This window comes from Thermobia domestica, chromosome 18 (assembly GCF_964235325.1).
Source record: "Thermobia domestica chromosome 18, izTheDome1.hap1.1, whole genome shotgun sequence".
NCBI classification, from domain to species: Eukaryota; Metazoa; Arthropoda; class Insecta; order Zygentoma; family Lepismatidae; genus Thermobia; species Thermobia domestica.
Window position 1 is genome coordinate 43,705,269 of NC_137471.1, and position 13,674 is coordinate 43,718,942.

Here is a 13,674-nt window from a genome sequence, read left to right on the forward strand (position 1 = left end):
CCAAGGTGCAGAATGGTGTCCCGGGTCATCCTAGCCACTTAGGGCTTAGCGTTGTCATGTAATAGGAGGACCCTTTGCGATTCAGAAGTGCTAGCTCTAGAGTTTTCAGTTTTTCTTGAACACGGCTCAACTGCTAACAGTACACAGTTGCATTGATGCTCTGACCAGTTGGTAGTACAGTAGTTCTTGATGTATGATGCCGCAAACATTCCACCGAACACAAGGACGAACTTCTGGTACAGTGTTGTTTTCGGCTGTTTTGGAACTGGTTCATGGGATGCTAACCAATGATGACGGCGCCATGGAGCTTCATTGAGGACCCACTTCTCATCACATGTCAATACCCTGTAAAGAAATGGCTTCTTCCTCAGATGAGACAGCAAAGAAACACAAGTGTCTTCTCGCGTTGCCTTCTGATCCGGAGTCAAATTATGTGGGATAATATCGACCTAACTTGTAGTGCTTCCCAAGTTGATGGAGGTGCTTCCGAATGGTTTATCCATTCACACTGAATTGTAGTTCAGTTCCTCATATGTCTGGCAACTGTTCGCCCCAATTGCTGTCTGAAAATCTTCATTTCCTATATGTGTTGGTCTTCCGCCACGTAGTGCGTCTTCGAGTATTTCGTCACCGTCCTTAAACTTGTTAAACCATCGCTGCACTGTCAACGTAATCATGACACCCTCCCAAAGGCCTGACATATCTTCCGCCCCGCTGCAGCGTCGTTTTACCCCAGTTTGAACTCGTACTGCATAGACGCCGTTATGACGCTCTGTGGAGGTCCCATGTTTACTCAGTCTTTACACAAGTTCAAGTTGTAACTGAACTGCCACAACCAGGTAATATGTTGGTTACACCAACAACTGACCTTTGCCTTATCTTCATTCGCATTCACTCACGCTGTCGGGGCCAATTAAACACAGACCTCCACAAAAGGCGACAGAACTTTCTTGGTTACCTTTATATATAATGGATGAAACAGCAGTAAGCAACAATAGAAAACATACTCGACTCGCATTCGATACACTAAGTTCAAAATGTAAGGTGATAATGTTAGGTGAACGATCAGTACGTGCACTAAACTGAGTGAAATGTGCCTGACTCCGAAAAATAAAGTAGACAAGAGGAGGTGGTTTCAATCGATTACGCTGCACTCTACCCCTTAAAAATTGAGTGTGGATAAAAAATATTATTTTTGTGTTTTTGTTATTATTTGCACTTTAGATTCAAATATTGATACAGTATTTTCATACTTGTGAGAAAATGATCTGACTTTCTTGTCCACGCGTTGTACAGTGGTGGACAAAAAATCTAAAAACACTTCACACAGGACACGTAAGCTTGGCCCTCCACTGTGCATGTGTTGCGGTTGGCGATTGCTTTTTGTTTTCAATGTGTCATGTGGACTTTCCTCTTCCGTCAGCAGTAACCCGTTCACCTGTGAGTGTCGTGGTGTGAAAGTGGTGCGGTAAAATGGGCGACCTGACAGACTTCCAAAGAGGCATGATCGTTGGTGCCCGTCTGGTTGGAGCTTCAGTGGCAACAGTGGCAAACATTGTGGGGGTATCGAAAGGCACTGTGTCCAATGTCACGAGGGCATACACAATTCATGGGCAAAAGACGTCTGCAAAGCACAACAGTGGTCGAAAGACAATCCTGTCAAATAGGGACCGGAGAACATTAAAACGGATTGTAGCAGCTAAAAGAAGACCACTGCAATGAAAATTACGTCTGAATTCAATTCCGGCCCACACAACCCGGTTTCATCGAAAACAGTGCGACGGGAACTTCATAAAAATGAAAATTCCTGGCAAGGACGCTATCGCCAAACCCCTGGTCACAGCAGTAAATGCGAAGAGGCGTATCGAGTGGTGCAAGGACCACAAGGCGTGGACTCATCAGCAGTGGAAACACGTAATGTGTTTCGATGAATCGACCTTCACCTTGTTTCCAACAACCGGTCGTGTTTACGTATGGAGAACACCGTCGCAGGCCTATGGTACAGACTGTCTGCTCCAACTGTAAAGCATGGGGGTGGTTCTGTTACAATATGGGCAGTGATATCGTGGTTTTCCGCAGGTCCCATCATAGCCCTGCATGCAATGATGAATGCTAAGGCGTATGAGGCCATTTTGGGGGGACCAGGTTCTATTAATGGCCCAAATATTCTTCCCTGATGGTGATGGCATCTACCAAGATGATTTGGCACCCTGTCACGTTGCAAAAACGGTGAAATCATGGTTTGAGGAGCAGGACCAGGAGCTATCACACCTCCTCTGGGTCCCACAATTACCAAATCTGAACATCATTGAGCCATTGTGCTCTGAGTCAGAAAGGCGAGTTCGGTCTCATTACCCTCCACCAGCATCTCTTAAGGAACTGGAGCATGTTTTGGAGGAACAATCGTACAAAATTCTACACACCACGATTCAGGAGCTGTATACGTCCATTCCATGTCGGATCCAAGCTGTTTTGGACGCAAAGGGAGGCCCCACAGCATACTAGGTATGATTTTCACACTTTTGCAAACGTTTTAGATTTTCTGTTCAACCCCTGTATATATATATATATATATATATATATATATATATATAAGAAGTATTAAGGTTGAATACCAACATAAATTGTTATCTTGCGTTTTTCTTTCTTAAAAAAATAAATACGATATTAACCATGAATATGCAATTACAATAACTTCAGCAGTTGTAATATAGTTTCCGACATACTCTCGTCATCTTTATATCTCTTCTTGATTTAGATATCAAGCAATAAATGGCGACATCAGAGTAGCCATGACTCCACATATTTGCTAGGATTAAACAATGTGGAAGACGATTCTACTACCCAGATGAACATCAATGCAGAAGTTGTCCATGCAAGCCGATAGCCTAGATAAAGCTACTATATGGTTTATCTCCGATTCACATTCTCTGGAAAATACTGCAACTGTACCCAAAGTGTGCTTTATATGAAATGAAATGAAATCTATAGGCTAAAGGAGACGGTGATGATGAGAAATGAATGGATTTGGTGGAATGAATGAAGTAGAAGGAAACGGGAGAACCTCGAGAAAACCCACGCACACGGTGTTTGTCTACCAGGAAGTTCACTTGGCTCAACTGGGATCGAACCAGGGACCCCAAGTGCCAGAGGTGAATGCTCTATCACTGAGCCACCGCGTGTGCTTTATATGTCCAAGACTTTATTTTTTGAAGGTTCTCACGAAAACTACAATCTGTATCTCTTTCGTTTAACTTCCCTCCCGTTACATTTATCTTGCTATTCTGTGCCACTTCCGTTTCTTTTCCCGCGCTTTCTGCATTTCAACTTCACTATTCGTACTATAACTCGGAATTAGTAAACGAAGTTAATAAGTGTGTTTCTGCTTGATGAAAAACTTTCTATAGCTTTAAAAAAAAAAAAAAAAAAAAAAAAAAAAAAAAAGTAAACGCGTCGAAAATGAATTTACTGTAAAATAGCGTGCGCAGTAAACTCGTCAAGAACGGCAGAGAAGGTTGGGGGTTAAGTGGACTTTCTGTACTATTATACTTTCCTAACTTCGGCTTCACCAACTGTTAGATCAAGTAAAATATGCTGAATAGCACCACGATTGGTTAAAGGTTAAATGTTCTTCTATCTTATCACTTTACATCTTCAAGAGGATAAACAGATTGAATAATCAGATTGAATAATTTTACATATAGTTCGTAAATGTTTAGAACTCTTGCGTAAGAACATTAAAAAAAAGTGCACAAATTATGTCTTGAAGCTGTAATCTAAAAAAAAAAAAAAAAAAAAAAAAAAAAAAAAAAAAAAAAAGTAAGTAAGTTTAATCAACATAAAAATAACTAAAAGTTTTCAACTAAATAGAAAAGTGCAAAAGCACGGAGCATGTAAAAACCCGAACTAATACGATTTCCAATATCCATTGATATAAAGAACTAAATACATCGTCTCCAAAAATCTTCACCTTCTGCTCCTTACTGTGTGCTAGCACCCATCTTTTGAATATTATACGACAGACAAATTACTTTATTTCTATACTAAAATACGTTAACCTTCAACTTAGAAATCTCTGCTATGATTTAAGTGTTTCTGTTGGCTTACCTGCTGACGTCATCAATAGCTGGAGAATGAAGCTGAAGACAATAATAAGGAAGGTGAATAATATGCAAACAGACAAATTAAAAAGGAAAACACAAATGAAAAGAAACGAAAGGATAAAAGCTATGCAATATTTAAAATAAGACACGCGGACCATTTTTTGAAATCGCTCTGTATCATTCATTCATGAAAAATATTAATTTCCCCTTCTTTTACCGAAAAATAAATCATTTAATATATACTTGATAATAAAATTTTTTAATTTTACGTCCCTTGGCAAGCTAAAGGAAATGATGATGAGAAATGAATGAAATGGTGGAATGAAGACAGTAGGAGGAAACGGGAGAACCCTGAAGAAACGCCAAAACGGTGTTTGTCTACCACAAAGCCTACTTCCCGCGAACTGAGATCAAACCACGGACCCCATGCACCAGAGGTGAACGCTCTGCCACTGAGCCACATTGCAGTCCCATGTACCCTTTAAGGCGGTAATTTTGGTGTATACATTAATGGAATGGTTCCTAATTTTTTTTTTTTTTTTTTTTTTTTTTTTTTTTTTTTTTTTTTTTTTTACAGATGACAAACTATACTAAACGCCGACGACATCGCGACAGAGAGAATAGTTTTGAAGACATTGTCTGGAATGCCATTGTTTGGTTAACTTGAATCCTAAAATACTGTGCTAGTGTTGGTTTGAGTTTGAGGAATAAGAAGAAGTCTGCGGGCGGCAAATCCGGAGAATAAAGAGGATGGGTGAGCCTGAAGACCCCATACTTAACTGGAATTTTGTCTCAATTACAGCTAGGTAAGGACAAGTATTGTAATTCAGCAGGAACCAGCTGCCACGCTCTCGTAGGCATTCTCACACGATGCCGTTTCAGCAAGCAATCAAGAACGGCGCGATTGGAGGGATCTCTGACTGTGAATTTACTCTTTATGAACAATGCCTTGGCTGTTATAAAAGATTATTACAATCGTCTTGTTCCTTTATTTCTGGAGGCGAATCTCTTTAGGTAGCGATGAATCTGTTCTACTCGATTCCACGCTTTGCATTTTAGCTGATGGATCATTTTTATAGTACCAGTGACAATGTGCTGCAGCAATGAAGGATCCAACCCCATGGACCTAATCAACTCCATGCAAGACTCGACTCCCTGAGATTTCTATTCCTCTGTTACAGAATGACACCCAAACGTAGTACAAATCTCTTTAACAATCTTTCGGTATCTGCCAAACTGTTTCGAGGTTGATGCGCAGCACATCCTCCATCATGTGGACAGTCACCACACGACGGTGTGACTGCAGCAGTTCGCGAACACTTCACACTATTCTCTGAACGCCTGGTTTACGGACGTCTACTTCTGGAGTCATAAGAAACGTCTTCACGTTCATAACGAAATCTGGTGTACCTCTCAAAAACCACGAGCACGACCACGAGATAAAGCAAATCTTGCGGTAAACAATTCTGATCATCTCGTAGTACACTCTCTATCTAAATACTTATGTTTCAGAGTTGCGCTGTAACGGCGCACAAGATTTTAGAGAGAGAGAGAGGTGGAAGAGTGGAACCTATACCGCAGCTCCATCTATAAAATCCGTTGCGCCGATACGTCCCAACTCTGAAACATAGTTATTTAGATAGAGAGTGTACTAGTTCCTCTAATATTTTTTTAACCGCCTTTGATATCTCTCATAGTGTTTGAGCTAGGCAGCCTCAAAGTTACAATTTTCTCGATTTCGGCATCTCGTAACCTTGAAACAACGCGTTTTTTTACCCTATGTTCACATGGATTTTTTTTTTTTTTTTTTTTATTGTTTAGGTATGAAGATTTCACCAGTGGATTTTTGGCTACATAATAAATGAACAACCTGTATAAAGGGATTTTGGTAAACCACACTCCTTAACAAATAGGATCAGCTGAACCTAATCAAATTGTGTGGAAGCACTCGTGCACACACTAAAAGTCATTTTTCGCTGAATTTGTAAAAATTACTTACTATGGCATGAAGCATTAAACCATCCAGATGGATAATAACCTAATTGTCCTATCGGAGAAAATAACTTTAAATCTTAAAGAATATTTTTAAAAGCATTAACACTAATACTGCTACAGTGCAGTGTGTTTCCTCTCTGGAAAATTTCAATACTTGGGATGCAACTTTTTTTTTCAATATTGGACCGAATTATTTGCGTGGAACTTTTTTGCTGTTGGTGTTCACATATTCCCCTTCAAGTCATAACAATGCCATACATCAGTGCCCAAAATTTCAAAGTCACGCACTCGCCAATCCAAAAATGATGGTTGTCAGTATCTCTCACGTACAAATTATGAGTTCTTCCCCCCCCCCCCCACCTCCCAAGGCCTTTGGTTTCACAAAGAAAGAGATTACATCAGGGTATATTGGTTGATCTATTCTAGGCACTGGGCTGTTCTAGCTTCAAACAGCGGGGGAAACGATCTTTCGGGTTGACGTGAAAGGAAGCAAACCATTTCGACTGAGGGTGGGAAAGGAGGGGCGAATTACAATGTGAAGACTTCACTTTCCATGTCCGTTGTGAAGACTTTACTTTCATTGTTTAGTGAAGACTTCACTTTCCATGTCCGTTGTGAAGACTACACTTTCATTGTTTTCTCTCACCCAGTGACAATTCTTTACGTGTGAAACAGAAACTGCATAGCCCTATGAGTTTAGGCAGAAACCATTCCTGCTGAACACTGGTCGCCAGCTCGAAACTTCTAGTCACCAATGGCGACCTGGCGACCGGAAATTTTACGCCCTGTCATACATGAACAAAACAAAACTACAAATGTACTATATCTACTGACTTCTAGTGTTCTCATATTATGGTAACCGTGTAAAGCGATCCAGAAAACCAAAACCACTGAAGTCTCCTCATCCAAAATCCTTTCACCCAACAACACCACCTAACTTAACAGCAGGAGCTCAATAAAACTGGAATTCCCTTCACGCTATCGACGACGTCAGTAGGCAAGCTAACAAAAATGTTTCGGCTACAATAAGAGATTATAAGTTGACAATTAATGAAGTACGTTACTCAAATTTGTTACACCCGGTGTATCAGAAGTCCGGAATCATAAGCCAAATCCGTTATAAAATAAAGATACGAAAAAATGCAAAGTTGTTTGAAATAAGTGGTTTTAGATCGAAATTAGTGTAATTTTTCCAATCGCACCAGCCGCTTGGACTCCATACTGGTAAGGTTCTTATGTTAATGAAAAAGTAACATTTCCAGTTTAGCAGGTTATACAAACGGAATGTACGGGTACGCAAAATTACATTGTGAACGTGGACATTATTGACTAAGGAAACCTACATTGGGTGCTCACTGAAATGCGATTTACCTAATGCTTTATCAGAGCGTCTACTAAAATTCCAAAATGAGATTTCGTGACCTTTTCTTTACCATATCATGAAATTTAGTAATCATCAAGAGTGAATTTGGGTGCGAATTAGGCCGTATTTACTTACATGCGATATAAGTATGCTTTGCTTGCATCTAGAGCCGATCATAGACATATTTGGTGGTGAATTTTGACTTTTTATAGAACAAAATTTTCCAGTCTCTACTTACATTTGTACAGATTAAAAAAAAAAAAATAATAATAATAATAATCGTGACCCCAAAAGCTAAGTTTCTTGCCTTTCATGGCCGTTTTCTGATTTCATGACTTTTTCATGACTCGTGACCGATAGACATCCTGTTTATTGGTCCACCTTTTACTCAGAGGACGACCCCTGAATACGGTGTGACATGGATTCTGGTAGTTTCTAAAATGTTTCCACGGGGATGTGACACCAAGTATTCCTGATGACATCTCACAATGGGCCCAAAGATGTTGGTGCAGGAGTCATGGTGTGAAGAGCTCGTTCCGCGACATCTCATACATGTTCTATGAAATTAAGATCCGGTGACTTAGGAGGCCAATTCATACGCTGCACCTCCACGGAATGCTCCTTAAGCCAACCAAGTAGAGTCCTGACTTGGTGGCACGGTGCCTTGTCGTCCTGGAAAATGCCGTCTTCGTGTGGGTAGAAGTGTTGCATTGTGGGGTTTACGTGATTTTCTAACATCTGCAGGTACACACCAGATGTCTCGCTGTGATCAATACTCATCAACGGTCCAGTTCATGCCAATAGAAGCATTCCCGAACTATACAGCCGTCCCCACCTGACCGTACAGTACGCACCATACACGAGGGATCCATAGCTTCGTGTTGTTGGCGCCACACATGCACACGCCTGTTCGAGAGTAGTAGCACAAACCGTGATTTATACTAGAACTAATACACTCTTTTCAAATCATCCATGGTCTAATTAGTATGTTCCTGTGCACGAGCGCGACGAAGTCGGCGAAGAGTCATAAAACGAGAGTGACAAGTGTGTCGTCTGCTGTAGAACTGCATGCGTGCCACTGTACGCTGTACAGTTGCGTGGGATATGGGTGTTGTGCATCCACCACTGTATTGGTCACGTAATTCCCGGACAGTTACGGTTTGTTTGGCTGTCATGAGCTGTTTGACGAGACGCTCGTCCCACGTTTTGAACTTTCGTATGCCCCTGCAGTTCCGTCTCGTGGAGACCGTTGCCGCATTTTCTTCCCATTCCTTGTACACCTTCACTATAAAGAAACGGGCGCATCTGACTATTGCTGTCTGGGTTACTGACGCACCTAATGCTCGGGTACCCACAATAATGCCCTATTAAAATGCAAATAATTCCTGCCCACCTCCAATTATAACAGTGTGTTGTCTGCCAACATGTAACTTCAGGGTATTATTTCTCAGCAACACTACCAGTTGGGGTGGTCATGTAATCAGCTCTGCTGCTGGCCACACTTTCTTGTGTGTGTGTGGTGGTGGGAAGGGGGGGGGGGTCACAATTCAGTACGCATTCAGTGTAGAACACCTAATATCCGTTTTCCAACAATGTTGTATTTTGGTATGGTGAGGACCCAAGGGAAATGCATGCTGAACTGGTTACGCTAGTTTCCCATTTAATATTGGCCGTCTTACAAAGTGTGAAACACAACTAGTTGCAGCAATTGGAAAAATTCCAACTTTTAGGTCGAAAACCACTTTCCTACAACTTTCCTCTCATTCCATATTTTCGTATCTTTATTCATAACAGATTTGGCCTGTGGCCCCGGAATCTTGATGCACTGGTATTCATCATATATATATTACTAAAGTGTATATTCTTTATATATATATATATATATATATATATATATATAAATTTGCTTTCAAATTATTCCCAGTAATGTAAGGTTTCCTTGTAATAGTAGTACATACTTGTGAGTACTAGTAGCATATACTTTATGTTGTTGGGCATAAAATGCTTAACATCATAAACTCAGTGGTTAGCAATTTGTAGCTTGTAGTCTGACCAAAGAGTTGAGAGTTTGAATTTATATTGAGTCGATGCATAAGTTCGTGCGGTATTCTTTTGGGTTGGCAACAACGCGGCTTGAAGCGATTGTTTATCGTTATTCCGTTGTTTCACCGTAGTTTGGAGTTTGTGTGTTGTGAAACATAGGTTTTCTTGATACTGAACGTATTATTTTATATATTTCAGACAAACGAATATGGAATGTCAAGTTGAGAAAAGTGATCATTTCCGTCACATTTTACTCGTCGAGTTTAACCGAGAATCCAGTGCAGCAGAAGCAGCGAGAACAATTTGTGTAGTGTTCGGGAATGAAGCAATTGCTGAAAATACAGCTCGAAAATGGTTTTCCCGCTTTCGAGCAGGACGGTTTCACTTGTCTGATGATCCACGTTTAGGAAGACCTTCAGTCTTCGACTAAAATCGCTTGAATAAGTTGCTTCATGAGAATCCTCGTCAAACAACACGGAAATGGCGCAAGTTTTTGAGTGATTGTGAGTTAATAATGTATTGTTACACTCGTAAAATATGTTAATGTTATGTCTATATTGCATTTGTATTTGAATTAACAGAACAGCAGAACAAAAATAAAATATAAGACTCGCACAAACTTATGCATCGATCCAATATGTGGTGAGATAACGAGGTGTTTTAAGATTTCGATGGATTAAAGGCATCAACTGTTAATTGTTATTTTGTAGTACGCGTTAGAAAGACTGTATTTTTGTCAGATAGAGAACACTGAAATATAGAACTAATAACCTGCAATCAAACAGACGTCAAAATGTTCGAACAGTGACATTCACCTTAAATAGATCTGTTTCTTCTTTCACTCCTTTTTTCTTACACTCATTTACTTTTTGGGTTTAATTGCATTCAATCTAGAAATACATCGATGCGATCTATCGATACTTCTTAAGTAATCTTTCGTACTGCTTGAATGTTCGTCAGCCATCGAAATCTAAAATCACAACACAATGCGGCCCAACTCGAACTTTCAACTGTATTATGTCCTAGATCTGTTACAAATCTGCTATAAATTTTCTCAGTATTTCTTACAATACACTTAACGATTTAATTTATATAGTTCTTCCCTTTTTTCTTTTGTTTTCTTAAAAAAAAAAAGAAAAAAGAAAGAAAGAAAGAAACTTACCTTTAAGTATTTTTACGTCGTTGTCTCCACGTAATTTTTCTATTACTGATAAATACGAGCCACCGTACGCCTTTTCCCATAGAATCATCGGGAGTTGTGTCAATGGATGAAACAAAGTGTTGACATCTATGCTGAGAAAATCCAGTGCGTGGAAAATGATTATTTTAAATATCTGATCAGTATTAAATGTTTGCCGAAAGAAAGAAACAGAAACAGGAGGAGGCACATTCCAATTTCTATATCCGTTAAAATATGCTTCAATTTCTTCGAACAACTCATTATATACAGAATTCTTTTCCTCACTACCACTCCTGAAAAAGGTTGAAAAATCCACCCGGAAAGAATCTCCAGATGGTTCAGAGTCCATATCGAAAACCTGAGTTCTATTATCATCACTCTGTAAAAAACAAAACAGAATGTAACCTATTATGTATTAAACTTTTTTCCTTTGTAAAACTCTTTCTCGCCACAGCTTTAGGTTACGACGAACAGATATTAACTATGTTTTACCATGGTCTACTACATACACAGTGCAGCAATTACGAATAGAGACTTTTTTTTCCTCCTGACAAGGAAGTTGTGGCCTTGAGAGCATGTTCCGAAAATTCCAGCTCGGCCGGCTGTCAGTGTTATATTTCGTCGCCTTGAGATGCTGAAAAAAAAAATCTTTGAGTTTTACGTCCCACAGTTATGCCGGTTAGGCTAAAGGAGACGGTGATGATGAGTAATGAATGAAATGGTGGAATGAAGAAAGTGGGAGGAAACGGGAGAACCCCGAGAAAACCCACGCACACGGTGTTTGTCCACCATAAAGTTCACTTGGCGGGGGCTGGGATCGAACCCGGGATCCCTAGCACCAGAGGTGAACGCTCTACCACTGAGCCACCGCGGCCCCCAAGATGCTGAAACAAGTTTATAGGGATGTACTTCTCGTGTGGCCTGTTTTTTAATGGCTAAGAGGTTTTGTGCTGGCAGGGACTCAATGGGAGATGATGAGCGCCCACATCCAAGCCTGTCTGTCAGAACAAGTGAAATGATTTACGAAGTTGGAATATTATTTTCAACGCAAGAAACGCAAGTGAGAGTGAATAAAGAGACTGTTCACCAAATAATAAAGTAAGATTTAAATACAAGCAAGTTGTGTACACCTGTCGTGCCCTATTAATTAACAAAGGGGCATAAACTGGAAATCGTGCATTATTTTTGTCGGAATTGATGATTGCTGCTGCAGGCGAACAGAATTCCTCTCACAATATCATTTTAGAGAATAAAATATGAGTTTTCCAGTACTATCAGAAAATCAAGCAGCGAAGTTTTTTTTTTTTTTTTTTTTTTTTTTTTTTTTTTTTCCCAGAAGGTAGTGATGTAAACTGCAAAACACTACTGCAGTCCAGGACTTGCAGAAGTCGTTCTATGACTTACTAGAACGAGTAAAACTGTGTGGCCAAAGGAGGTTCCTACTTTGAATACACCGAGATCAGTTGATGCCACTTATTTTTTTTTTTTTTTTTTAATACCCAGTCTCATTTCCTAAATGCCTCACTGTGTATTGCATTTATATACAGCAATATACCGGCTGTGCAATAAGAAACTATACACATACATAAGAGTGATAATTATGATCAATCTGCTAAGTGATATTTTAAAATACTCAACATAGGTCACCTTATATTATTTGAAAATCCAATCAATGTTTACGATCAGAAAAAGAAACTAGTAAAGTTTAAAGATAATAAATTAATTAATAAAACTTCTCTATGCTATACCCAAAATATACTAATAAAATGAAAATATTCGATCTCTACTCTTCTTGCTTTATTTTTACACAGGACATACTCTACACTTTCCATTCAGTAAACAATAAAACACTACAGCAATAGCAAATTCAAATGTTCTCATGAATTATCGACATAATTGGAAAAATTAATGAAAATTTTAACTAAAACTAAAATTTAAAATAATAATAATAATTAATTAAATTAAATTAAAAGTAATGCCAGGAAAAAAATAACGGTTATAATTAGCTTCAAAGTTAATTAATTAAAATAAAAAAAAAATGACATCTTACACTACAATGCAGTAAGAAGTGTCTTGGATTGTGAAACTTAATGTAAAATTTAATGAGATTGGGGTAATTGATCTATTATTACCAGAAGTCAATATTTTTAAACAAAACTGATTATTAATACAAAGAGAGGTTGTAAATGCACACTTTTTTGGAAAGAGCTTAGCTCACCTTGAACTCAAGACTGTAAAAAGTGAGCTAACCGACGCTCAAACTCAAGATTTTTAAAAGAAACGAACTTTTTTTTTTTTTTTTTTTTTTTTTTTAGCTACGCTTAATATCAGGAAATTACAAACAAAACCATCTGATGATTTAATAACTAAAATATTTACTATGATGCAGATTGAGAATGGTCTGACATAGTAATGAAAATGTTTAGGGTTATATATATATATATATATATATATATATATATATATATATATATATATATATATATATAGGGTGTTTCAAAATAACACCGACAATGTTCGGGAGGTGATTCCTGACATCAAGATAAGGCAAAAAGTATAGACCAACCTCGGTGCATAAATGCTTCCTTTCCGAGTTCTAGGCTGCCGAAATCATGGAAAATTGAAGTTTAAAGTTCCATAGCTCCGAAACTATGGGACCTACCGTAGTCGGGTCAAAACTTCACTTTTATGTGTTCTATCCAAATTTTCATGTTTCAGAATTATGCGGTACTTCCGCAATAATTTTTATAGAGGTAGTTGGTGAGATTCAAATTATATGCCCTTAGCCAAACTCCACCTTTGGCAAGAGGACCTTAGGATTCTGAAACATGGAAATTTGGATAGAACACACATTAGTTCCTAAGTAAAGTCTTGACCCGACTACAAGCAAGGGAGTTCATGCGTAATTGTAATGGGAGATTTCAAAGCAGTTGCAGGAGGACAGAAAAGCAGTGTCGTAGGCAAATATGATTTCGGCAAAAGAAATGAAA

General features: G+C 38.8%; 1 protein-coding gene across 8 annotated transcripts in view; it reads right to left on the reverse strand.

Moving 5' to 3' along the window:
- Positions 1-13,674, reverse strand: part of LOC145675464 (uncharacterized) — a 209,781-nt gene that overhangs the window by 146,588 nt on the left and 49,519 nt on the right. For all 8 annotated transcript variants that reach the window (XM_081745895.1, XM_081745901.1, XM_081745899.1 and 5 more), the window contains one exon: positions 10,667-11,063. In XM_081745895.1, the coding sequence (XP_081602021.1) occupies positions 10,667-11,063 (397 nt within the window). The remainder of the gene's footprint in view (positions 1-10,666; positions 11,064-13,674) is intronic.